Source organism: Pocillopora verrucosa, chromosome 12 (genome assembly GCF_036669915.1).
Source record: "Pocillopora verrucosa isolate sample1 chromosome 12, ASM3666991v2, whole genome shotgun sequence".
Taxonomy (NCBI): Eukaryota; Metazoa; Cnidaria; class Anthozoa; order Scleractinia; family Pocilloporidae; genus Pocillopora; species Pocillopora verrucosa.
In genome coordinates this window covers 5,492,662-5,520,453 of record NC_089323.1, presented here as the reverse complement: position 1 = coordinate 5,520,453, position 27,792 = coordinate 5,492,662, and the positions used below count along the sequence as shown (strand labels likewise).

The following is a 27,792-nucleotide window of genomic DNA, read 5'->3' as shown; positions in this document are numbered from 1 at the left end:
GATGCATAATTCAATTCGGTTGAAAAACACTTAAATACAATTAAATACAAAGCCTCCAGCATCTGCTATAACTTAATACGTTTTCTTTTCACCTTGTAACCACTTGTCTTCTATTTCACCATGTTAGATCCACCAAAGCCACCAGAACCGGGCGAAGGCGACGTTGGAAAAACGGAAGTGAACATACCGTTTGTGCCGAAACAGGAATTGAGTGACGGTGCCCCAGTCACGTCAGTTTTCTCCTTTTTTATTTTTTTTGTTTCCTTTTTTTGTTTTTTTCCTGTTTAGTCTTCGTAGCCTAATCTCTGGAAGGGAAGTGACGAGGGATGGTCGTAACCCATACCCTCAGGGTGGTTTCTGCCCTGGTGCTAATTTCCCTGGAGTTTTTTAGAACTTACTTTTTCCAGGAAAGTGAGGTGTCGGTTGATTCTTTCTCTGCCAAAGCCAATTCACTTAGGTTGTCTCCTTAAGAAACTCCTTACCTGGCTTTAAGAAGTTCCTCCTAAATAAAAATTGTGTTTTCTGAATTTTTCATTTTTAGTAAGTATCAAGTGATAGTCATGGAACTTACAGATGGACAAGATGAAGGGAAATCGTCAGATCCAAAATATGCTAAAGTCACCAGAAAATATGAAGATCGAGTGGCAGGGGAACCATACGTTACGGCTGAATTTGCAAACAATAACGAGAAGAGGACATCATTTCCTGTTGGAGACGGGAAGTACTACTCTACGGAAGGTGTTACTGACGCCAAAAGGAAGCGCAGAGAGGGTGGGTCAATCGACTTGACTTCTCATAATCAATCTGATATGACATTTGAATTGATCTTATACATGCGAAAAAAAATGAAAAAATTGAACCTCTCTGAATTACTTGAATTGCGTTACGGCTTCAATGTCTTGGGTGTATGCAACTTGTAGCAGAAGGGGTCTTCTTTGTAATTTAATTGATATCGTTTATGTTGGATTTTTAAAATTATTATTATTATTATTATTATTATTATTATTATTATTATTATTATTATTATTATTATTATTATTATTATTATTACAGCACTGTGGTTAGCCTCAGCAAAGGGTTGCTTAAGGATATGTGTTCAGAGAAAGTTTCAGACTAAATCATTGAATGATGCTTTTAGTGGTACAAAAAAGAAAAATTGGTCAGTGTCATAAAGAAGCTATCTCGACACTCACTTAGGAAATGAAAGCCCTGGCATATCGTCAAACGTTTGGCTTTACAGTCCATGGTTCAGAGGCCAAACTTAGCACAAAAAACGTTGAGATTACTGTAGTAAAAATTGCGATGATATATTTGTATCTTTTTATTTATTTATTTATTCATCCATTATGGAAAAAAATGTCGATAGGGTTATAGAGAAAATTTATGTTGATTTGTGGTGAGATCCATTCATTGAAAGCACGGCCTTAGTATTTACTATGATACCGAGGTAGGACGCAACTATTACACTTGAATTCCGGAAGAAAGTGAAGAAGACCAAGTAATGCTCTTTAATTGTGCGCATGCGACAAATGTTATCGTGAACTCTTGAACACCGAGAAGTGACAAAGATGCAAATTATCCTTACAACATTACACATTGGTGAGAAAAGAGGTGATAACGATGAAAAAAATTGTCGCCTTGAAGATAAAACGGATCAGGTCTTTGAAATCTGAGCGATAAAGAAAGAAAAGAGGACGCGGCTTTACCTAATTTATGCAATTGGATTCTTATGGAATACGAAGTAAGCGTCATTAAAAATGAATGAATAATATTATGACATGAAACTTGAGCTCCTAAAGAGTGATTTAACTTCTCGAAAGTTACCTTCAAATGTTCAAAAAAATTGAAAAAAAACATTTGTGGAGTTAGTTGCCACTCTGAATTTGGCACAGCAACCTTGCCGCTTCCCTCTGCTTTCTCCCCCCTCCCGTTCTTTTTTTTTCTTCTTTTTTTTTTCCCATTTTTCCAAATAATTAGAGTCAGACAAGAGGTATTTTGACTCTTTTAACCAAGTTTGCTTGTTTTTCTTTTAGTCGTGGAAAAGTTTCTCAATGGCAAGCTCAACGATGGAGCTAAGTACGTTGCATTTCAGCGGTCGTTCGACAAAGAGGGTGATTATGAGAGTGAAGGATTCGTTGACTTTGAAACCAACAAGGACCACACAGTTACAATCGTGGTAGTGGTTGTTATAATTGTTATCATAACTGTATGTATAGCAGTGGGAATTTTCGTCTATCGTCGACGACAAAGCAGCCCTCGCAATGGCGAGGAAGAGATGGCCCTAAGACCTCAAAAACGTGGAAGAACTCTATCAAAAAGAATCCTTGGTCGTGGATCAGGAGCCTTCGGTAAGAATTTCTAGAAAAATTTTCTTCCAAAAACTAAGTTGCCGCCCTTTTCGTTGCAGTGAAGTAAAAAAAAAAAAACAAATTTACCAAAACGGCTCATTGGGGGAAGGAAAATTATGGGGAGCCAAAAAGATTTCAGTGCAAAAATGTGGGCGACCATATAGCAAGTGGTTTCCTTCATCCGATTGGTTGAGAGAGTGGCAAGGGTTTGATCTCAGAGAGTAGTAAAGGAAAACCACTACAATACTGGATAACCAATTGATGATAGCTCAATTGAGAAAATGACAGTTGTTTCTTCAATCCACAGACAACCCCGCCCACAATCCTGGGGAAGCAGTGCCAGTGGAGGAATTTGAAGAACACGTGCGACGTTTGCACGCCAATGGCGATCTCTTGTTTTCTCAAGAGTATGGTGCTTTAAAGCCTCAAGCCGAATTCACTTGGAATGCGACTCTGGCTCAGGAAAACAGGCACAAGAACCGTTACAATAACGTAGTTGCATACGACCACAGCCGAGTCAAATTATCGCACATACAAGGTGTACCAGGCTCTGATTACATCAACGCAAACTTTCTTGAAGGCTATCAGAAAAAGAGGGCGTACATCGCTTCACAGGGACCCCTCCCAGAGACCGAAGATGACTTCTGGAGAATGATCTGGGAACAAGATTCAAAGATCATCGTTATGGTATATGTTAATTATTTTATTACTCTGTTTACTAGCCTTCCATATAATTTCTTAATCTGGCGGTGATGAATGGAAGATCAACTAATTTTAAAAATACGGCATAGCGTACAGTCACCAAAAGAAACCTTTGCAACCTATAAGAGTTTTTTTTTAATTTCTTTCTGAGAGAGCTCTACGTCCACTTGACGGTGGCCAGAAGAAAATGATCTTGAGCCACGTTATTGTTTTACAGCCTAATCATGGTCACGTATGACTGTCGCGCATTTTATACATCTTTAGATTTAGCCTATCTCTTTTGTCACGTATCAGGCGTAATTGCCATGGCAAACAAATGAAACCGAAGCTTGCGAAATTTGCTAATTGAAATTGCTTGGTTATACGCATTTTATCTTTAACGAACGATCAATTTTACGTTATCCGCTTTCTGCTGGTGTCATTTCCCGATTATAAATCTTCCTATTCTTGTCTTCTCTTATTTTTCTCTTGTCCACCCATTAACATTGCCTGTCCATCCCCTCCCAGGTGACGAATTTGGAAGAGCGAGGTCGTATAAAATGCCACCAATACTGGCCGTCGGAGGGTGGAAAGGCTTATGGTGACATTCAAGTAACGCTAATGCAGATAGTGGAGCTCAGCGATTTCACAATCCGTACTTTCACTCTAAAGAAAGCCAATAGCAGAAGTGAAAGAACTCTACATCAGTACCATTACACAGTATGGCCAGATCATGGTGTCCCTTCTTGTCCTACTTCACTTCTCACGTTTGTTAAGAAGGCGTCTGGTGCTAATCCAGCAGACGCAGGGCCCATGGTAAGTTTTCTTGAAGTCTGAGTGGTGTGTAGCTCAGAGTCAGAGAGGATAAGGGCAGGAAAGGGCCAGTAGCTGTTCTGAAAAATCATGAATTATCTCAGCCAATACCACTCTTTTGGACCCCATGTAACGGCTACCTTGATTTCAATTATGGCGCGTTGTGCACTCAATCACATGAGTGTACCTAGCGTTTTTCGGGAGGGAAGCATTGAAGAAACAAACTATCAAGCGTGGCAGGCGTGACTTTTATGGGTGGAATAGTGGCATTCCCAAATCCCCCCTCTGATAAATTTTTATTCCTAGGTGCTTGGAAATTGAAATTCGCTCAACTTCTTCAAAAAATTAAGAAAGGCATGCAACATCGTTTAATATTTAACCACTCTTTTTCAAGTTGTGATAACTCCTAATCGGTGTTCGTTCAATAGGAGCGACTAGTTTTCAAATAGTTTGCAAGACATACCAGCTTAAGAAGGGGAGATTAAGACATAATGTTGGAACAAGAATGGTTACCCATGGAAAATAATTACCATGGAATTCAAATGAAAAACTGAACTAAAGAGTTAGTGTTAACTGCTCCCAGTTAACAGTCGTTCCTTATTTCAGGTTGTTCACTGCAGTGCTGGGGTTGGCAGAACTGGTACTTTCATCGTGGTAGATGCCATGTTACAAAGTATTGCTGCAGAGAAAACAGTAGATGTCTTTGGATACGTTATGACATTACGACGTGACAGAAATATCATGGTCCAGGTGGAGGAGCAATATGTTTTTATTCACGAAGTTCTGTTGGAGGCCATTCATTCTGGATACACTGAGATACGAGCGAATGATCTTAGATCCCACATGAAGCTCCTAATGCAAGTCAGTCCTTCAACTGGTACGTCTTTCCTTCATCTTTTCTTTAAATTTGTTTGGCTTTTGCATTGTCAAAAAGGCTGAGAGTTCGTTACTGAGCAGTATTTTTGCTACCGTCATGCTTGGAAACTAAAAGATTCTTAAGCGTGGAGTTTCCAGTAAGATGACGTATGCTGCATCGTAACTTTAACAATAAGAACTATAACTGGCCTCGGCTTGTCTGATAGCTCCATGGTCAACGACTCATTTACTGGCACTAAACTCTCAGATGAAAAAAGGAAGCAATGCTGAAAATTTCAACTAAACGTCGGTCCGGGGGAATGCAGAGGACCCAGCTTGCAATGTTCCCACAGTAACTGTTTCCAAGAAAATGCCGTTTCCTTTTGAAAACGTTTACCTAATCAAGCGCCGTAAGAAGTAGTTGGGCCTGAAGACGTTTGTATTTGTAACCTGTACTAACAGATCTTTGACAGTTAGTTGAGTCTTAGCTGCCATACTTTCTTTCTTCTGGTTTCCTTCGCTTCATTAGAAAACACTTAAGAATAATGAAATGACCCTACTCCCATGCTGACCTCAGAGTATTCCCTACATTTCAGGCCAAACTGAAATGGATGAAGAGTTCATCCGTTTGGGTCGCGGTAATACTCCGCAAACCAAGTTCCAGGCTGCCAACATGGGCTACAACAAGACAAAGAATCGTTATGCAAACGTGTTAGCCTTTGATGATACTCGGGTCAAACTAAGTATGATCACTGGCATAGAAGGTTCCGACTACATCAATGCTAACTTCATTGATGGCTACATGACTCGAAGAGCATTCATTGCAACACAGGCTCCCATACCAGACACTATTCCGGACTTTTGGCGTATGATCTGGGAACAAGAGTCCTCCACCATAGTAATGCTCTCGAAAGAGACTGAAAGTGGCAAGGTAATCGCGGAACATATTAACAAATAAACTCTTAGACATATAAGAATTTTATTACATATTCATAGGAAGGTTAATACAAAAGAAAAACTGAATATATCAAAGACAGTTTGTCTTTTGGCTGTTTAGTCAATTTTTCTAAACTCATTCACAATTTCGTGTGGGACAGGCAGAAGTCAGAGTTGATAATCAGACCAACTTTTCTTCCTTATTTTCTTTATGCATCTGTACTAATCCAAAATTCTTTCCAATTTGTACTAAGCAACATTCCAAGACATAGAAATGCACTTCGTAAATCTTGTCGTTTTCGCCTCAGAAAATACAGCATCATGGCTTTCAATTGCTTTTTTCCATAAGTGGCTCCTGGTAGTTTAACCCTTTAATGCCCAAGATCTCTCTAGTAATTCTCCTTACTGTCTGCCGTACAATTCTTATGATGCTAATTCTGAGAATACGGTACGGGATCAACTAGAAAATCCTCTAACTTACATATTTTTCGTAACTCTCATCACCTGTCTGATTGATATTGTATTGGTCTTGTGAGGAGAATTTTTTTCTTGGTAACTCATGGGAGCTGTACCCGAATAAAGAGCGGTAAAGCAAAACCAAGACAGCAGTAAGAATTCATATAGGGGGCGGTAAACTGCTGTTGACAGCTTTTATTTAATCCCTCGAAGGATACAGTTTCCTTTCCGTTTTTTCTAAAACAAGGGCGTCACCACTTCGGAGGTCGAAGGCATGATTCATCTATGACCAGTTTTTTTCTTTGAATTTGTGTTCGTTTTCGTATCTTTTTTTGGAGTAGAGTGCGAGAAACAACAGTCAGAGGTTTAAGGTTAGATTATTTCAACATTTACATGTGAAATCCTTTTATCTTATTACAGGTCAAGGTACATCGTTACTGGCCTGCAAAACAGCCGGCGAATATCGGTACTCTGGTAGTGGAAATGACTAATGAGATGGTTTATGAGGATTACACAATGCGTGAAATAAAACTCACTAATACCAAGGTATCGTTACTGCTGCCAAACGGAATTAAATACATTTTAAGGGTTTTCGCAATGGAAAAATTTGAACGATAATATCAAAGTGAACGTCGCTTTAGGAGAACTTGTATGCTGCCTTAGAGGAGCAACGCTTGTTGATGAAGATCAATTCCTTAGTTAATGCGAGACTTTCTGCGATGAGAAGACGAAGCAGAAAATTGCAAGGACAGAAAGCAGCGCAAATTCGCTTTGTGGGACATAAAGAGTTTTTGTGGAAACATTTTCTCTCTGCGATCGCATTTTTTCTCCAGAAACAAGTTGCACGAAATTGAAGTTGTCTAAATCGTGGTGAGCGTTTGTTGCTGGAATTGAGGCAAAGCTTCTTTTTCGGGAAGCAATACATTCACGGTGGTTTGCAGAAATAACCTGTCTTGGCACCCTAAACCAAAGCGTGTTTCGAACTTTCTGAGTAAGATAGAAAATTTCCAAAGACTAATGAAATTTACCCAAGGTTTAAATTGATTCAATTTTCAAGTAAAAAGATCCGATGTACGGTTTGGAATTGGTAGGAGATTATTACACATATAAAGTAGGCGTTATTTACCTGTTTAACGAGTAAATTCTATCTTGAATACTTCAGGAGAGTGCTTCGCGAGTTGTCCGTCAGTATCATTACACTGGTTGGCCTGATGTTGGGTCTCCAGAATCTGGTACAGGATTAATCGATCTCATTGGTCAGGTACAAAGGTGGCAGCAGAATTCAGGAAACACAACTATCACTGTACACTGCAGGTATTTAAAGACGTTAATACTTCTACAAATTGAACACAATTTGAAGGATAAGTATTTGATCTCCGTCATTTAAAGTATCCATGCAAAATGCCGCCTTTCCACGTTCTGAGCTTGCAGATGGTCACGTAATCGTTTCAGAAGTTTATAGACTGGTCATATTTAAAACTAACATCTCAATGATTTGACCGCACACACAACCACAACAAATAGTTCACAATCAGCTATGGTTCTGTATTGCAAAACATGTTTATTCGGTCAAGAATGCCTTACTGCAAAACATCTTAGAATTCAAGTAGATACAAAGAGGTAAGAGAAGTGAGGGTTTATGAGGTTACAACGACGTGGTGAGGTTTCCAAGCAAGATTGACTATTGTGGCCTTGTTTTTTGGTCGCTTTTTTTTCTTTTCTTTTTTATCGCCAAAAGTCGGGTTCCTTTCCGGAATCTAAAAACGCAATCAATGACAAAAGCTCCTGTACGTCATTAAAAACTCTCTGACTTAAGTTTGGTTACATCGCTTTCTTTCATCAGCGCTGGAGTGGGTCGCACCGGAGTGTTCTGCGCCCTCAGTATTTTGATCGAGCGGTTAAAGAGTGAAGGTGTGGTGGACGTCTTCCAGACTGTGAAGCAGCTGAGAGCTCAGAGGCCCGCTATGGTTCAGACAAAGGTGAGTACGTCTATCGTTGTAAAGAAGTTTACTTTTTATGAAGCAATCTCACTCCGGTAAGTTTATCGAAATTCATCGGCTGGGGGGTTGGACATTGGCCCTTTTTGGCAGCTGTTTTCAATAGAAATTGAGGGCCGATACCGTTGGTCGAAAATAACTGGCCAGATACTGAAATCAGAACTAAATGGACTGGTTTGGAAAGTGTTCTAAAGTAATTGATACAAGTTAAAGCAGACTGATCTGACTGTAGTGTTTTTTTGTCTTTTGTTTTTTCTTCGTAATGGACTGAACCCTTCGTGAATGTACTGAACTGGCCGACTTGCTCTGAACAACTGTAAGCACCCTGTGTCTTGTGTAGACCTTTTACTAGTCTTATGAAAAAATGCTTCTACTTCTTGAAAATTTAAGGGGAACTGCGTGCTTAGTTTTATAGAGTAGCTTGTGGTAAGGTGGTACACGTCATTAGGTCTGCCTGTGGCAAACATTTTGGCTAAGAGATTACCTACTATCGTTTGAGTTTATAAGTAGAAGGAATTTAATTTTGTGATTTTCGCTCACGTAGTAGGAAAAAAGAAAGAATATTTCCAAGACATTCATGAGAATGTTTGGTATACAACTACAGTTTCGAGTTAGTGGGAATTATAATGGTATGTTGTTGACAACTGTCAGGTTGAAATAGTGAGCTATCAATGCCTTTCCTTGCACTTAAGGATCGGGGGAACAGGTTATCAATAAATTTCTTGATCGATTTTTTCACTTTCAGGATCAATACGAGTTCATTTACTCTGCTCTCAGTGAGTATTTGGACTCCTTTGATGCCTACAGTAATTTCGAGTAACTGACATGGTTGAAGATAATCAACCTCAAGGAAATAATTACAACTGACCATTGAAAGAAAGAGGAATGGGCAAGAACAATTTTCTATTTTTTGTATTAAGCAAATAAGTAATTTTCTTGAAAAGGATTCCAGTTGGCCTTCACCGGTTGTAAACATGAATTAACTGACTGAAAACGAATACTTAAAGTAACTGGTAGTTTTGTAAACATCATGTGCTCCTCTAAGATAACAGAAAATGAAAGCTTTCCCCTTTCAGAATAAAAACTTGTCGAGATCGTTGTAGGAATTAGAAACCATTAATAGCTTTGTGGTTATGATACAGATGTGTCGTCAAAATAATAACATTCACTTAAGACGTGCCATAGATTTTTTTGTTTCTAGCATTATGAAAATTGCAAGAATGTTTTTAATAAATGATATAGATAAATTTATGCGAACTTCGCAAATTATAGGTGAAAAATTGTTTAGCTTTTAGAGAAGTATTTATTAGCGCGAATCAAGTACAAAAAAGTGTGTTCTCTCATAAAAGGAATATAACTTTTCACTAAGCCATTAACGTTCTTAATGCAGTCAGTTAATATCCATGCTGTTCTCTGAGAAATTACTGGGAATTTTTTTCAATATCTTTATATAAGTGGCTTAATAGTTCAGCAATTTTGTAACGAGCGTGTGTAGATAGACTTTTGAAATTCTTGTTAAAAGAAATATAATCAATTGATTAGATAGCTCAGATAATTTGACACACTGTGAACCAAGCCCTGAAAAAACGTGGTAGAGAAATATTTCTACTATTTAAAATTTCTTGGCATGGTTTGCAGTAATCAGAATAAACAGAAACAGACATGCTATTCTTTTTTTTATGAACAACTTGACCAGGGCTCAATAGAAACAAGTATAAAAATTAATGTTAAAATAGGGAAAAGTTCTTTAGTGTGGTAAAAAGCAGAGAACTTTGGTCAACTTAGTCTGACGTAATTTTTTTATTTTATATTTATATTTTTGTAATTTAAACAAGACTTTTTCTTAAATGGTATCATAATAGGCTGTACTTGTGATTTTTTTTAATGTTGCAGAATTTAAAAAGGCAGCTTCTGTTGCCAAGGTCACCTCTGCAAAATTGACCAATCCAATTGAAGGAAAAGGGCAAATAATTTTGATTTAAAAGTTTGTTGTCTTTGCCAGTTAGGTGAATTTCGGTGAAATATTTTTTTTATTCGTCTCCAGGTAGTGATTGGTCAGTTTGATTCAGGTGACCCTAGTAATAGTAAAATAACCAATGATATTACAAAAAGCTATAATTGAATTGAGTGATTTGCTAGATAGGAGCAGGATTCGACACCCTGTTAACAATACAAGATATGCTTACAGCAATTACAATATTGTATGCTCAAATGTGATTTTAATCGCAGGGTCGCTGACCAAATTTGAAAAATATATATATACCTTGTTTTATAAATGAGCTTCTTTTTTTAACTTGAAGTTTAAAGGGATCTAATAGCCCCGTCCCCCAACTCCCTCTCCGTAAAATAGCAAGGGAAAGTTTTTCACATTAGTTTAAACAATCTTTTGAAGTTTCTTAAACAGTAGTTTGTCCTTGAGGGGTTTGGGTAGAGGTAAGTATTCCGCCTTGTTTTTCAAATTCGTTCCTAGTTCCTTGCGCACAACCAGTAGACACAAATGTTCAAGTCTTGGAAGAATGGTCTCCACTTGCTTGAGAAACTCATGAACCTCCGCACATCGTGCAACATGGATAGCGGTAACTTTACCACGGTTCTGATTTCTTACGCTTGCTCCAGCTGCGCATAGGAGGGCAGCGCATTCTTTATTTTCACAGTACATAGCGACATAATGAAGCGGTGTTATACCATCGTTGTCCCTTACATTTGCATCGGAACCAAACTTGAGTAAAAGGGCCAGGGTGATGTAGTGAACCTTAGAAACAAGAGACAAAATCTCTTACTCTTTTCATTGGCCTGCGAGAGCACATACAATAAACACGTGACTTTTCACAATTGAAAAACATATACTTATGTTGCCTTGGGCCTGTCATGTGATAGACCACAGAGGACGTCAAAACATAAGAGCATCAGTACACACTCGGCTGCAGCCCGTGTGCCACTCGCCCTTTGTTTGTCACGTTCTTACAACGTTTTGACGTCTCCTGCGGTCTTTTCTTGTGCAGAACCAAGACAACACGAAATCAATTTGTTTTATAGGATAAAAACAAAATGCGGTTAATGGTTTTGTCATCTGAACCAATCAAAATCCGTTTATGATTCAGGTTACTTTACAAGCTGAGCAGATAATGAGAATTCGACGTTGCGTGAGAGCCAGGTTTATGACTTAGCACCTAGAAGTGATTCACTAAATGAATTTCGGCAAAATAAATGTTTGGAAGCTTACAGAGTTGGTCGGGCTTTCATTATATCGTACCTCACCTTCATTCTTTCCCGAATTCGGATGCCAGATCGAGCCGCCATCTGTAATGGTGTTTCTTGGGTGGCGCTCCGCGCGTGAACATTAGCGCCGTGCTCACAAAGGACAGAAACTAATTCAGGGTAACCATATGAGGCAGCCAGGTGAAGCGGAGTGTACTGAGAATACTGGGCAGGGTCCACATTACATCCTGAATCAAGCAACAGCTTAGCGCAGTATGTGTTTGCTCCTTGAACGGCGTAATGCAGAGCAGTGTAACCATAGTTGTCTTTCTGATCAAGGATTTTTTTGTCTTTTGAGCAATTTCTGCATAAAACATCAAGACTGTTGTAAACGTCATGAGAAGCAGTTATGTGCAGAGCTGTCCTGCCATACATGTCAACACTGGATAGAACTGTGTCACCTGTAGATAACAATTTTCGAAGTAATTCTTGTTTTCCCAACAGCGCAGCATAATGAAATTCAGGCAAGCCTTGGAAATGATTTTGAAGTTCTCGAGGTTGGTTCATGTTCACTTTGTTAAAACTTCTAAAGAGGATCCTTAATTCTAAACGGTCTTAAGGCAAGATGCATTCCACAGCAAGAAGAAGACTTTGCCATTTTAACTGCTTCGTCTGAAAGAGCCCACGTGATTTTTGCTAACGGATAAATTTAAACATTTGACTTCTTCGAGCACGAGCGCGCGCGCAACACGGAGAGACGATCTTCAGGTGCGCGCGCAATATGACAGCCTCCCCATGGCGCGTTTCACTTAAATATCAATAAGGTTCGTACAGCCTGCCCAAGCAGAACTCAACGAGATTCAAACAACGACTCGACGAGGACTCAAAGGGGGCTCAACGAAAACGCTACAACATGATATATTTATTATTTTCAACTGAGAGCGACTTCGCACTAAGCCTCGTTCTCCCGCTGAAATTTCGGCACCAGATCACTGAATCGCGAGACGTCGGAAGTGGCCTATTCCTTAGAGATAACTTATCTTCGAGGCTTTGATGTGTTCCATGTTGACTTTTCATGTTCTTCTGTTAGTAACTTGCTAAAAAGTTTTGACATGTTACAACCCTATCGTCTAAAAGGGCACAATCAAATATCGCGTGTGAACTGTAAAATTTTCCTCCTTCTCAGAATGTTAGCTAATAATTTGACTTTATTTACAGGTAGTTATCCTGGCGCTTTACGTGCCCTACGTGCGCAGTACGTCATCTTTACATGTAATTACATATCCTTAGTTAAAAACTTTCCAGCGAAACGAATCGGAAAAAAAGTTTTTAAATCATAAATTGTTGCCTGAAATAAGAAAATGCGATTAGCAGTGTGCCTTAAACTTTCCATTCTGATTAAAAAATTCGCATTTTCTGGGCGAACAGGCTGGAAGGCGAAATTAATTTTCGTAAAAATCTTGCTCATCGCGAAAGAGAAATTGAGACACTGCATTGGACTTGATCACAAGGAATCCTTAAGCAAGTTTCATAAAAATGGGAAATATATATTGTTGATTAATTGATTTTTTGGGTATGTTTATCTATTTATTTTTTGTCCTTTTTACAAACGTGAAATATGTGTAATATATCACTGTACCGCGTTATCTTTTTGACTGCTTTATCAGTAATGAAAGACGAAACAAAACAAAAATAGGTGCAACTGAGAATTAGGAATGTCAGCAGCTATGCAAAGATAACAACAGCAACAAAAAACAATTTTAAAACGTTAACATTATAAGGTGTTGTATACTATAAAAATCATACCCATTTTAACGTGGAAATTTTTTTGGAGTGTTAGAAATTGAAATTTTTCAAAGCGAAAAGTAATGACGACATTTTCGTTTTTGTCTTTTTTTCGTTATTTATTCCACATCGGTTTTATTCAGTAAATACAGAGTCCGTAAATAATCCTTATTATCAAAAGGATTGGCAAATCAAGGCGATGCGATTCCAGGTCAAAAGCTGCAGCTCGTTCTTTTTTTTTTTCGGAATTTGTAGGTAGCGCGAGTGTGTTTGATGCATAAAAGAGATCGAAGAAAGAATCCTAAGGAAACTGAGTTCCATGAACTCTGTGATTCTACGCTTGAGTTTTCTTCATTTTATGAAGAAAGCGTGCCCTTGGTTCACGGGATTTTTACACGTCTCATGGGAATATGCACGACAAACAGATCACAGACAAACATTTGTACGATCCGCAACTTAAAAAAAAGAAAGGGCTGTGACCACTCGACTGAGAGTGACCTTGCCTAAATTTGCAATCTCTCTTGGTTATGCTAATTTACGAACACATCAAAACCATTATCGATCGGGTTGAACAAAAATGAATTTACTACAAAGGCGATAACGGATATTTGAAAATTGATATTGCCTGGATCAAATAAGCTGAAAACATTGTAAAAGTGATCGATCGCTTTGCTGGTCAAACTGTATTTCTGATTTATCCCTAAACTTGATGTCCTTTTTCCTATCACTAATACAGATTCTTATACTCATAATTTACTGATTTGGAAGCCCTGAAAGCAGTAACGACGTCGAGTGCCTTACCTCTGCAGTTTTCCGATGGTAAGAGATTTCTAGTGGGATTTAATGAGTACATCCTTTTAATTTATTACCGTCTCTCAGAAAAACCAAATTACAATAGCTTCTAAACAGCAAGAAAAGCCAGAAGCAATTCAAGTTCTCTCACTATCATCCATTACCATTCAGTAGTTACCGCCATCGCAAGTCAATCTCTTCAATTTCTTGCGCTAAAAAGAGGAAAACACAGCGATCACCACGGATGTTTGCTAACACGAGGGAGGGTATTTGTGAAGGTTTGTCTTTTTGTTTATTCCCCCTCAGTCATTGTTATTCTGTTTAGGGGAACCGCAGTTTATCTGGGACTTAGAAAACATGATACAATTGCTCTTGACTTTGTAGTTGCTATCACAACTGTCGCTGTCCCATTAACTTTTTTTTCTGGCCATCTTAGTGCTCATGAAAATCCGAAGATGTGCGAAGAATTTGAAATTATTAGATATTCTCTTGTCAGGATGTCTCGCATGAATGGGTAATCGCGAACGACTATTTCATAGCAGAAACTTTAGAACCCAAACTTTAAACTTCTTGAAACCAAAAATAGGTCCTTAAAAATATAATCACAGACTTTCCATACTACACGGTGGTAAACTTGCTGTTTAAAAATGACTCGGTCTTTCGCAGTAGTTCACACAAGGTTTTAAAATTACAATCTTTTACGTTATAGATGACTGAAAATACGCTTACTTGGCAATCCTTTGGTCGGATATCTTCATTCATGACCTAATATCGCAAATTGAACACTTCTGTTATCGAAACTTCTCGGCTAACTTTGTGCGACAGTATTACAAAATGATTTGGGCAAACTTTTGTTGACAGCTGTATATCATGGGCAAAATCGACATCATGAAGGGCGTATTGGAGAGTTTTACAGTTCTACAGGGAATAAAAATTCACGAAAAAGGAAATTGGAAAATTTCTGAATTTTCATTCTTGTGTGAATTAAGTATTGTATTCTTGTGGCAATCCTTTGGTCGGATATCTTCATTCATGACCTAATATCGCAAATCGAACACTTCTGTTATTGAAACTTCTCGGCTAACTTTGTGCGACAGTATTACAAAATGATTTGGGCAAACTTTTGTTGACAGCTGTATATCATGGGCAAAATCAATATCATGAAGGGCGTATCGGAGAGTTTTACAGTTCTACAGGGAACAAAAATTCACGAAAACGGAAATTGGAAAATTTCTGAATTTTTATTCTTGTGTGAATAAAGTATTGTATTCTTGTGGCAATCCTTTGGCCGGATATCTTCATTCATGACCTAATATCGCAAATTGAACACTTCTGTTATTGAAACTTCTCGGCTAACTTTGTGCGACAGTATTACAAAATGATTTGGGCAAACTTTTGTTGACAGCTGTATATCATGGGCAAAATCGGCATCATGAAGGGCGTCGGAAACTTTTACAGTTCTACAGGGAACAAAAATTCACGAAAAAGGAAATTGGAAAATTTCTGAATTTTTATTCTTGTGTGAAGTGCGGCTAAGAGAGCATCCTCTCTTGGAACACTGAAATTGTCATAAAAAAATTGATCGCTTCCTCTCAAACCTTATTTCTGATGATTTTCCCATCTCTAATCGAGATTTTAAAGCTTTTCATTCACTTATTGCAATTGGTTTCCGAATTTTTGAAAGCCTTGACGGCTCTATAGGGACATCGAGGGTTCCCATATGGATTTTTCCGAAAAGAAAAGATTTAATTCTTTACAATAGTACCTAAACAGCTGCAAAAGACTAAAGTGAGGGAGGTTCTGTCATTTTCACCGATTAACATTAAGTTTTTCTGCGAACGCATGGTATTTTTTCAACAAAGATTTAAGCTGACTCGGCCAAGTGCGGTGTCAGGTGTCATTATCAGTTGAGTTGTGTTCATTCCGTATAAATTATGGGATTGATTCCCTCTAATAGAAAAATACAAGTCGTAATAGCCAACTTTTATAGAAAAGTATTTCCCAGCAAAAAGGCAACCCAGCTTTTTTAATTTTTGTTTTATTTTTTTTATCTATAATTATTCTTTTCATGGCTGGTTGCATTTTATCAAAATGGTTGCATTTTATCAAAAATCAAATTTTTTGGCTATATTTTTAGTCAAAAAATTTTAACCGTTAGCCGTAAAAGCCATCACCCCTTTGAGACCCTCAGCCATCATTAAACGTCGAGTCTCTTTTCATTACATTACAGAAAATTAAAGATTTCTATAGCGTTTTACTGTTGACTTCCTGAATTTACAACCGTGGCAGAGTTGAACCAATATTTAAAAGCAAAAATAAATAAAAGAAAATTTCTGAAAATCTTAAAAAGATATAATATCTGTCATTATTGCTTAGACAAGTTATTGTCGTCATCACAAATCAGCCTTTCGTGAAGAGTTGTTCAAAATGATAGATATTTATTTCCCACCCAATTTTTTAGGCCATTAGTTTTTGAGGGTGCGCTAAACAGCATACATCTAAATCATTACCACACTGGATGTCACTTCGCATGGAGGTGAGAATCTGTGAACTTTCGTTCGTTAACTCCTTCAGATATTAGTGTGAGTATATGTGAAAATTATTTTGTAAAATCCTTTAAATGTTGAATCCTTTATGGGATCCGCTTTTTATCTAAGACGCAAAAACGAAATTTCCTTTGAGATGGAAATCGCTCTCACTGACAGCAATCACTGGTGAACTTTTAATCAGTTAGAAGGGATTGTAACAATCAAGAAAACGAGAGAGGCATGGACGAGCTCTAATAGTCTGATCTGCTTTTGACAACAGCAAGTGAGACAGACATTAGAATTTCCAATATTTAACCCATTTTGAGGCGCATTTAGACTTATAATAATAAGATACAAATGCGCTCCTAGACCCAATCACTGCAATCTCAGGACTGTTAACAGAGTTATATATTTAGCACGTAAAGAATGATGAAAGCTGTTGTTTTAATTATTCATTTCTTTTATGGAGTTCAGGCGTGAATGTAGCCATAGCTAAAGTTATGTAATACAGGACAGAAGTTCTAAGAAGACTTTGTGGCCGAACATCATAACTACGCTCTCATAAGACTTTAAAGACTTATTCAAATTGAATCCAATCTTTTGGCAAAACCACAGGAGTTGAAAGGAGTCTCATTACTTAAAGATAGATGACAACGAAATATCATAAAATTAAATCCTGAAGAACAGTTTGTTAAATTTTTAGTTTTCATTAAATTAAGTTTTTTAAGCAATGCAATGAGCTTCCTTTTGGGGTGTATTGCCTAAAAAAAGCTGTTTATTTTTCATCGTTAAAATAATTGAATTACCCCAGCAATATTATACACCACCATACACTAAAACGTTTAACACGATATAATGTGAATATATGTCATTTTAATGATATATTAGTCACCTCGGTAAATTTTAGTCCCCTACATAAGTAACGTAAATAACAGCATAGCCTAAAGTTAATCTTATTAAAGGCAGCCTACTTACTTATTCCGAAAGGGGTTGAGCTGAAGTTTGTCAAAGCATTAGGAAACGAGGCTGGCCATACGAAAATTGACTTGAGTATTTCAACGAGCTTCGACTCAAATTTTCTGAACGACTCTATTTACTTAACTCGTTCACAGCAAAGAAGGTCAAAGAACTAGCAGAACAAGAATACGAACAGAGAGTGGACTATATTTGAGCGCCAGATCCCTCTTGTGTAATCAAAGGGTCCCCTATACTTTTTACGTGAAGTGTGGTTGGGCGATTTTTTTTTCTTAGTGAATCGTGATTTACGATGATAAAATATTTGCATGTCCACGTGAACGAATTTTTGTAATTAAACGTTGCCCGTGCTACCTTATCATAGGTGGACTGTTTTTTGTTTTGTTTTATTCCTCTAGGTTAAGCATCATTATTGCGAAACGCTATTCTGCCAAGCGTAACCCAACAAGATGACGAACACGTCTCAATCAACTTCGAATGATCCTTTTGGTGACTACCGGGCTGAAACTGCTGTCATTGAAGTGACTGTGGCTATTCTCATTTCCCTTTCAGCCACGTTCGGTAACTCACTTGTTGTGTATGTTATTAACAAGGTATCCAGGCTTCGTAATGACACCAACTTGTTCATACTTAATCTGGCATTGACTGACATCGCCATGGGGACGATCTATATGCCATTCCAGATTGCCAACCTGTACACAGGAGTTTGGAATTTCAGCCAAGTGTGGTGTCAGATGACTGGATCAATTTTCTTCATTTTGTCTTACGCCTCCATATTCACGATGGGATTGATAGCTTTTAATCGTTACATAAGGATTATAAAACGGACCCTTTACAAAAAATTATTCCCCAGCAAAAGAGCAGCTCGAATGTATTGTGCTCTCATTTGGCTTTTTTCCATCCTTCTCGCTATACCTCTTTTAACTGGTTGGGTAAGGTCTTCATATGACGAGAAACTTAATCATTGTAAGCTAAGGTCATATGCATACCCAACATTTATTGGGGCTGTGTTTACTAACGGAGTTATGATCGCAATATTTTACTGCTACTACAAAATCTATAAAGCTGTGAAAGAAAGCACGGGCAATTTGAACGCACATGCTGAGGGGAGTGGAGTCCACTCTTCAAATGATTCTCGCCGTTCCAACATTCCTGACGTAAAAGTTTTAAAAGCGTGCTTCACCGTAGCTTGTTTCTTCGTGATAACATGGTGCCCAGTCCTTATTGTCGCGGGCACCGGCATTTTAAGGTTTGCTATTGGACAAAAGTTCTATAGAGCAAGCATTTTCTTGATGTTCTCCGGTAGTGTGGTAAATCCATTTATCTATGGGTTTATGAATCCGCAATTCAAACAGGCCTTTAAAAGAACATTCAGTTGTGGTTGCTATGGTAACGAAAATACAGATCAGAGTCACTCAAGGAATAGAGTAAGATAATAGCATCTTAAGCTTGTAGAATCACAATGAGCAGCATACATGACAATAGTCATATGAAAACAATAGTTACGCGGTGGTGATAATATTTATCAGCAGTCTAAATGATAAGAAACATATACATATTTATCCTTATATCGTCTATTGTAACTGTGCCTGGTCGTCCACATACGTATCTAACTTAAATAGAATTTTATGAAATTTAAAAAACGATCTCTGGCTAAAATTGTTAAAAATACGAGCTTTCGGCTGTTTGTACTACAGCCTTCAACGGGTAAAATGATAAAAAGGTAAAAAAAATACTAGGTATGAAGTACAAAGTAAAAGTTAAAAATGCTGATAACTAAGAATGTTTGTAAGAAACACAAGAAAGAAAGAACACCTCAGAAATGTGAAAACCGCGGCAAAAGGCTCAAGAATTGCCAATCACGTCTGGGCCAATAGTCACGCAATAGACTTTGATAATGCATCTATTATTGACAAAGGCGGTTTCAGAACAAGAAAAATACTAGAAGCGTGGCATTCCAAGTTAACTCCCAATGCGGACAACAATTCTTGTCCTTTGCCCGGACAATACAACATTCTTTTTAACAAACATTCTTAGTTATCAGCATTTTTGATTTTTTCTTTGTACTTCATACCTAGTATTTTTTTTACCTTTTTATCATTTTACCCGTTGAAGGCTGTAGTGCAAACAGCAGAAAGCTCGTATTCTTAAAAATTTTAGCCAGAGATCGTTTTTTAAATTTCATAAGATGTTTTATCCTGGCTGCGGCCCCTCTATCTTTTCACATAAATAGAATTTATTACTTGCAAAAGCGAGCTGTGCGGGCTATCACCAACTAAAACTATCGAGCCTATTCCGTTCCTTTATTCTCCAAACTAGGAATTTTAGATATTTTCCAAGTCAATACGTTTGAAATCGCCAAATTCATGTTTTATTATTAAAAATAACTTATTGCCTCCATTGCTTCTCAATCTTTTTGTAACGAATAGCCAAATTCACAACTATGGTACCAGAACAGCCAGTAATTATCGAACGCATTTGTGCCTTACAAATCTCAAGCAATTTACAATTCTTAACCAAGGTCCTAAAATTTGGAACTCTCTTCCTGTTTCAGTCACTCGTTCGTCAAACCTTCTTAGTTTTAAACCAAAAATGCAAGAGTTTTTACTTAAATAATCCTTGAATTAGCCTACCCGCACATTCGCAGCACTTTTTCTTTACTTTATTTATTAATGTAAGCGAGGTGGCTCTCCCATAAGCCCGGTGGCTTCCTGGGTCTCCTCGCCTTCCAGCTATAACCGCTGTAAATAAATTTTTTTGTACTGTGTAAATAAGGCAAATAAAAATATGATGATGATGATGATACAGGTGCTGGGTTCTAAACTGTTATGATTACAACATATTGAGGCTTCAAGCCTTCCTCAGCGGTCTTCTTACCACTTAAAGTAAATAGCGTAGTTTGTAAAGAGTTTCATTGGCATTTGAGGAAAAAAAATGGCAGCTATGTTCTTCAAATTGTGGTAATGCAGAAATTTCAATTTCTGTATTATTTTTGCTTGATTGTTTGGTTGTGATTTTGCGATGAGTGAAACTTTAGCTGAAAACTCATTTTTCGTGGTTTTTCTTTTCAATATCAGGGCGAAAAAAAGTAATTGATTTTCGTTTTAATTTGAAATTCAAACGAATAATAATCTTCCCACCCCCCATAGATACTGCACATATATTGCACCAAAGATCCCGACAGCAAGTATTTACTTGATGTTCTTTATCCATGGCTTTATGGATCCGCGATTAAAACGGGCCTTTAAAAGAGCACTCCGCTGCTATCGTTTTGGCAATGAAAATACAGATCATAATTGCATAAGAAATAGAATAGAAACAGGGCTTCCAGGAGATACAGAAATGAAAGTATGGACAGCAACAATCACGAAAAAAAAGCAACAATATCCTGGCAGGAAACTTATCAAAAGGTCTGAATGCCAAAGAAACATAATCAGTGGTGTTCTCAGCAGTGCTGGCTTCCCCCGCCGTCTCCTCGAAACTTGATGTACATAGTGTAATCTTAAAAAAAGAGTTTTACTGGCAAATAAAAAATTGCGGCCATGTACTTCGTGTAACCTCAAAGGTTACCAGTTGAGCACAGTTAATTCACGGTCGTCGCGCATTTCGTTGAGTTAACTGTTGTTTGTTCCTATAAAACGTACAACCAATGACAAGTTTCTTTAAATTTTGGCATAATTTTGATTAATTGGTAACAGGACTTCGTGTCATCCAATCCTGTATGTAATCATACTCGTGACTAACAAATCGGACTCCCGGTTCGCAGTTGGCTGATTTTGTTAACCACTTGTATGATTACAGACCGAATTAGAATCCACTCATTCCTATTACTATTACTAATTAAATGTTTCTGGTAGATTACGAAAGATCACAAAATGAAGGCAATAAGTCGATGCGAAACCACGTAACCTTAAAAGGATTACTATAGAAGAATTCTATTGACTTTAAGACCTGTAAAGTGGCGAAGTTTTGAAGTTGGGTTGCTGTGTGGATGCAGTTTGTGGTATATAGCGAAATCTAAAATAAGGAAAATGCTCTACGAAATTTAACTCAAACCTAACTAACAATAAAGTAATTATACAGAAAATGGGACAAGTGAAATAAACCGATAATATAGACATAAAGAATATATATAATAATGGATAATATAAAACAAAAGGAAAACTAACTATGATCTTGGTCCCATGACAGCTGATCAATCCAAAATTATGATGACATGAAATTGGTACTGTGTAGCTGGTACAGGAAATACTGATAGCAAGTAATGAAACCTAATCTCTTCACGTGCACATAGACTTACATCAACTAAATATAAGAAAAGTATTATGTGATAATCATTAACTAGCCAAGTTACTTCAAATTATACAAATAAAGCGTTTCAAAAATAACACTTCTATGGCCGTCTGCGGAACCTTCATTTTCTGTATTTGACTTTCGTTTGGTTTTTAATTCTTTTTGTTTCATGGAATCTTGTTTTTGATGACTGAAAAGTAGCTGAAAACCGTTCTTTTTTTCTTTTCTCTGCAATATTAACGCTAGAAACAAGGAATGTGGTACAGTGAAGCGAAATTCATATGAGGCGCCTAAAGCAAACGTGTATGAATGACCGGAAAAATTAGCTAAAAGCGAAATCTAAACTAAATGTCCTTAAACTTCCTTCTTTTAAATTTTGGCTGTACTGATATGAAGTATTTGTCGTGCACATCCTGATGAACGTTTAGTTATTCTATGAACATAGTGCAGTCTTTGCTAATAAATTGAGGATAAAAACAAATCAAACAAATACTTTTAGTTAGCGCCACCAAGACTTTACAGATATTAGACGACTACAAACTGGTGTCGTTTGATGTGAAATCGCTTTTTACAAGTATTCCACTTTAACTGACACTACAATGTACTGAGACTACAATCCGACAATCTACCGATCCTCTACCGCTACCGACAGAGGGCATTATGGACTTACTTAACCTGCGCCTTACGCCAACTTACTTTCAGTACTACAGTAGACACTACAAACAGTTACACGGTACAGCCATGAGGTCTCCAGTTTCTGTTGTTGTTGCAGAAATTGTGATGCAGAACATCGAGGAAAGCGCTCTTTCGACTTTCTGACAGACAATACCTCTTTACAATCGCTCTGACGAAGGGCTAACGCTCGAAACGTCAGTTTTTTTTTTACGGTGGCTAATTTACGTTTTCAACTCAGTTGTTAACACTAAATTACCTCTTTGGTTACGCTACGTTGACGATACTCTCACCGCCGTACCACTCGACGAAATCGAGGCTTTCCACCACCACAAAACACTGACATACAGTTTACTAGACAGGTAGAAGAAAATGGTTTACTAACTTTTCTAGACTGCCTGGTAAGCCGTGACGACAACTCACTACGGACAACAGTTTACAGGAAAGCGGCACATACCGACAGATTACTGGATGAGTCATCCTACAACCCGACATCACACCAAGCCACAACTATAAGGACTCTCACGCGACGAACGCAACTAGTGTGCAACACCACAGACAGCTTATCCGACGAGAACAAGTACCTTGACCGTGTTTTTCAATTATAACGAAGACTTCATCCGACGAAACACTTACAGACCTATTACTACTACCGAAGCTAACGACAACGCAACTCCCACGACTACAGCAACTCTACCGCATATAAAGAGTATATCTGAGAACGTTTCGCGCATCCTACAGCCATTCAATATCCGCGTCGCTCACAAACCCATTACCACACTACGTCAGTTGCTGACTAACGTCAAAGACCAAGACGAACCGAGGAAATGACAAGAAGCAGTTTATAAGATCAATTGCTCCGACTGCCACGTTACCTACATCGGTGAGACTGGCAGAAACCTCACAACTAGACTGACTGAACACAAACGAGCGACGAGGAAGGGCGATGTCAACAATCACATTGCTGAACATCACTGACTCACGAACCACACTATTGACTGGGACGCTGCGCAATGCCTAACCTACAGCACCAACTACTTTCAACAACTGACTCTGGAAAGCTGGTTTACTAACTGTCACCAGACAGGAGTGTCGAAATTGAATCGTAACTTCGCGGTTACATTCGTTAAATATTTAAGCCAAAGAAGCATCTAACCGTGTCAGAAAGATAATAATTTTAATCATAATAATTATAATAATAACAACAAAAATAACAACAACAAAAAAAGTTGTGAACGCTTGACTGCGAGTCGCATTGGCTTAATTGACATATCTTCTTATTAGTGCTAATCTACGGAACATAAACTCATCCCCAAGGAACAGAAATTTACCAAAAAGGAAATTGGAAAATTTGTGAATTTTTATTCTTGTATGAATTGCTCGTAAGAGAAGATCCTCTCTTGGAACACTGAAATTATCATAAAAAGATGATGGCTTCCCTTTTCAAACCTTATTTCAGTCGATTTTCCCATCTCTAATCGAGATTTTAAAGCTTTTCATTCACTAATTGCGAGTGGTTTCCGAATTTTTGAAAGCCTTGAGGGCTGTATAAGGACATCGAGGGTTCCCATATGGATTTTTCCGAAAAGAAAAGATTTAATTATTTATAATAGTATCTATACAGCAGCAAGAGACTAAAGTTAGTGAAGCGCTGTCATTTTCACCGATTAGCATTAAGTTTTTCCGCAACGCAAATTAATTTCTTCAATGAAGATTTAAAAGTCCGTAACACCTATTTCCTAATCATGACGACCCTTATTTATTGTTTTTAAACTTGACGAAATTCTTTCCGAAAGAACCCGAATGATTTATGGACGTAAATACGGCAAGATCTTCCATAAACTGAACAATTTTTGAGTGGGTAAATGGCAGTTAAAATAGAGGTGATGCAAATTTAAGAGAGATGCCTCAGCGAAACATTTTCATTTCCGTAACGATAAAGGTGATTTAAAAGGCTTCCAAACAAACTTTGAAACATTATTTTTACAAGTATCTGTCACAATCTGACACCTGTCAATTAGAGAGCGCGCAAGAAAAAAAAAATCGAAGGAACATTTGAAAACCAACAGAACTAGTTTGGCAAGGACTGTCACGACAATGTTTTCTTCAAAATCAGTTGATGATCTAACGGAAAGTATTATTCACTCTCATCGACCATTCATTCATGTACGAAGATTTACCTCTGTTCATTAAGTAAACGGCGAGGAAAGTAAGTGTGAGTAAATTCAATTTTTTTATTTTGAAGTTGTGAGAGTTTGCTCGTTTGTTTGCTGTAATGGCGTGTTTAACTCTGATCTTTCCTTCACAAAAACTAAATTCGAACGGCACACTCCAACGAGACACAAGGGAATGTAATGCGGCCTTTTCTCAAAAAATTTCTTCAATTTCTGTTGTGCAATTTAAGGTACAAATGTCCAAATTGAACGGAATTGGAAAGACTCACCAGGAGCGTATATTTGTTGTAGAACTTAAATTAAAACTTCGCTCGCTCTTTCACTATGAACAAATTGCTCGAGAAAATTCAGATATTAAATGAATGAAAGTTTCATCGTTCAGTTTAACTGTAACCAAATACCTCACGTTCCAACTTTATGGGTACTTTTTGTGAACGATTAAAATTAATTGCAGAAGGTTTTTAGGCCGCTTGTCAACCAACGTAATGACACTATTGTTTATACAAATTCATTCTGAAACCAATATTTTTCTGTCAACCAAAGTGATTTGATAGAGAGAAAAGAGAGGATTCATAAGTTATTTTTTGGCTTGAGGTAGTGACCGACGTGTTTGCTTAAAAATACTGCCCAGCCGGAAAACGAGGTATATTTATGAAAAATGACAACGAAAGTTGGGATGTACTCGGCGACTCACGAAAGCGTTACCGTGGCCCGTGGGCAGAGATAGGAAAATACTGACCGGGTAAAGAACCAATCAGATTGCAAGATTCGTTACCGTGCCCTCTAAAAAAACAATAAAACAAGTTATTCTCCGAGAGATATTTTTTTACATCGGGTGTAAACTTACAAGCTGACTTTAAAATTGCGGCCAAGTGCGGTGTCAGGCGTCATTATCAATTGTGTCCATTTCATATGGACACAATATAACTAAGGGATTGATACCCTTCGATAGAAAAATACAAGTCGTAATAGCCAGCTTTTATAGAAAAGTATTTCCCAGTAAAAAAGGCAACCCAGCTGCATTGAGTTTTTTTATTTTTTATTATTATTAGAATTTGGTGGTAATTGCTAGGAACCCACGCTTTGTTGATGGTGTTATGTGTTATGATATTTGTAACGCGACAGACATAAATCCAGTAAGTGGTGGAAATTTCTCTAAACGACGATCTAAAATATTGGAACTCAAAGCACTTGATTGATCGAGAATCACATCGACTATATTCTAAATCACGTGATTTATGAACACTCTGATTTACCTGAATAGCACCTCAGTTAAAGTTTCGGAAAGATATTCATAATGTTTTTCCTAGATGGCGTAAACTGAAATACTCTAGAAAAGATAAATCGCTTTGACCTCAAAATTTGTATCTCATATTTCACTGTTAAATTCGAGGACCTTTTTCCTATTAGTAATAAAGGAGTTAAAGCTAACATCTAATTGATTGCAAGTGGAATCCGATAGCCTTAACAGCTATCAATAAATGTCAAGTTCCTTTTCATTACATTTTATAGAAAATTAAAGATTTCCATGGCGTTTTACTATTGGCGTCCTGAATTTATAACGGTGGCAGAGTTGAACCAATATTTAAAAGCAAAAAGAAACAAAAGAAAATTTCTTCAGATGAAAAGCTTAAGAAGGTATAAGATCTGTCATTATCGCCTAGATAAGTCATTATCGTGAAGACTAGCTCAAAATGATAGATATTTATTTCCCACCCAATCTTGTTGGCCACTAGTTCTTGAGGGTGCGTTCAACAGCTTATATCTCAACCATTACCACACTGGATGTCACTTTGCATGAAAGAGAGAATCTGTGAAGATTCGTTTCTTAACTCCTCCAGATAAGCATTCTTTCCTCCAAGTGATCCGCAGTTAACACATTGATCACTAGTACGTGTTTGTCAATATTTGTGTAAGTATCAGTGAAGATTATTTGGTAAAATCCTTCAAGTTTTAATTCCTCTAAGGGAATTGCGGTTTATCTAAGACACAAAAACGAAATTTCCTCTGAGATGGAAATAGCCATCACAGCAATCGCTGATGAACTTGTAATCAGTTAGAAGTGACTATGACAATCAAGAAAAAAAGAGAGGCATGGACGAACTCCAATAGTCTCATCTGCTTTTGACAACAGCGAGTGAAACAGACATTAAAATTTCCAACATTTAACCCATTGTTTGAGACGCATTTAGACTTTGCCATTATTTTACATATATCGGTTGATAAAAATTATTAAATGAATAATTAAAAATGATAAAAAATAATGATGATGATAATAATAATAGCTATAATGATAATAACAGTAGTAAGATACAAATGCTCTCTTAGACCCAATCGCTGCAATCTCAGGACTTTTAACACAGTTACATATTAAGCACGTAAAGAATGATGAAAGCTGTAGTTTTAATTATTCATGTCTTTTAAGGAGTTCGGGTATAAATGTAGCTAAATCTATGTGGTACAGGACAAAAGTTCTAAGAAGAGTCTGTGGTCAAACATCATAACTAAGCTCTCAGAAGATTTTAAAGACTTTTTCAATTGATTTCAATCTTTTGACAAAACCCCAAAGTTGAATGAGTCTAATCACTTAAAGATCATAATGACAGTGAAATATCATAAAATAAGATGCTGCAGAACAGTTTGTTAAATTTTTCATTTTCGAGATAAATTTTTTTATCAATGAATGAGCTTCCTTTTGGGTTGTATTGCCTCAAAAAAGCTGTTTATTTTTCATCGTGAAAATACTTGAATTGCCCCAGTGATATTACACATGACATAAAATAACAGCATAGCCTAAAGGTAATAATACTAAAGGCAAGCATACTAACATACTTGTTCCGAAAGGTATTGAGCTGAAGTTTTGTCAAAGCATTAGGAAACGAGGCAGGCCATTCGAAAATTGACTGGAGTATTTCAACTAGCTTCGACTCAAATTTTCTGAGCGACTCTAATTACCTAACTCCTTCACAGCGCCTGATGGTCAAGGAATGAGTACGAAAAGCATATAAACAAAGAGTGGACTAAATTTGAACGCCAGATCCCTCTTGTCTAATCAAAGAGTCAACTATTCCTTTTACGTGAAGCGTTTTTTTTTCGCGTGAATCGTGATTTAATATTTTTTTTCTCTAGTGACTCACCATTTACAATGATAAATCTTTGCAAAAACGTTGCCCTTGCTGCCTTTAACATAGGTGGACTGTTTTTTGTTTTGCTTTTTCCACTAGGTTAAGTATCATTATTGCGAAACGCTATTCTGCCAAGCGTAACCCAACAAGATGACGAACATGTC

General features: G+C 37.3%; 2 protein-coding genes across 2 annotated transcripts in view; one reads left to right on the top strand and one right to left on the bottom strand.

The window, feature by feature from the left end:
- Positions 1-10,362, top strand: part of LOC131791619 (titin-like) — a 79,287-nt gene extending 68,925 nt beyond the window's left edge. The window contains exons 45-55 of the mRNA XM_066159679.1: positions 128-230; positions 542-771; positions 2,034-2,348; positions 2,656-3,035; positions 3,558-3,845; positions 4,449-4,719; positions 5,294-5,628; positions 6,510-6,635; positions 7,252-7,403; positions 7,933-8,068; positions 8,832-10,362. Of these exons, the coding sequence (XP_066015776.1) occupies positions 128-230; positions 542-771; positions 2,034-2,348; positions 2,656-3,035; positions 3,558-3,845; positions 4,449-4,719; positions 5,294-5,628; positions 6,510-6,635; positions 7,252-7,403; positions 7,933-8,068; positions 8,832-8,906 (2,411 nt within the window). The 3' untranslated portion in view covers positions 8,907-10,362. The remainder of the gene's footprint in view (positions 1-127; positions 231-541; positions 772-2,033; positions 2,349-2,655; positions 3,036-3,557; positions 3,846-4,448; positions 4,720-5,293; positions 5,629-6,509; positions 6,636-7,251; positions 7,404-7,932; positions 8,069-8,831) is intronic.
- Positions 10,363-10,460: 98 nt separating this feature from the next.
- LOC131769535 (26S proteasome non-ATPase regulatory subunit 10-like) lies at positions 10,461-11,851 on the bottom strand. The gene is made up of 2 exons (XM_059085254.2): positions 11,345-11,851; positions 10,461-10,838 (listed from the first exon to the last, which is right to left on the bottom strand). Exons 1-2 carry the CDS (start codon positions 11,849-11,851, stop codon positions 10,461-10,463), a joined length of 885 nt encoding a protein of 294 aa, XP_058941237.2.
- Positions 11,852-27,792: the final 15,941 nt, after the last annotated feature.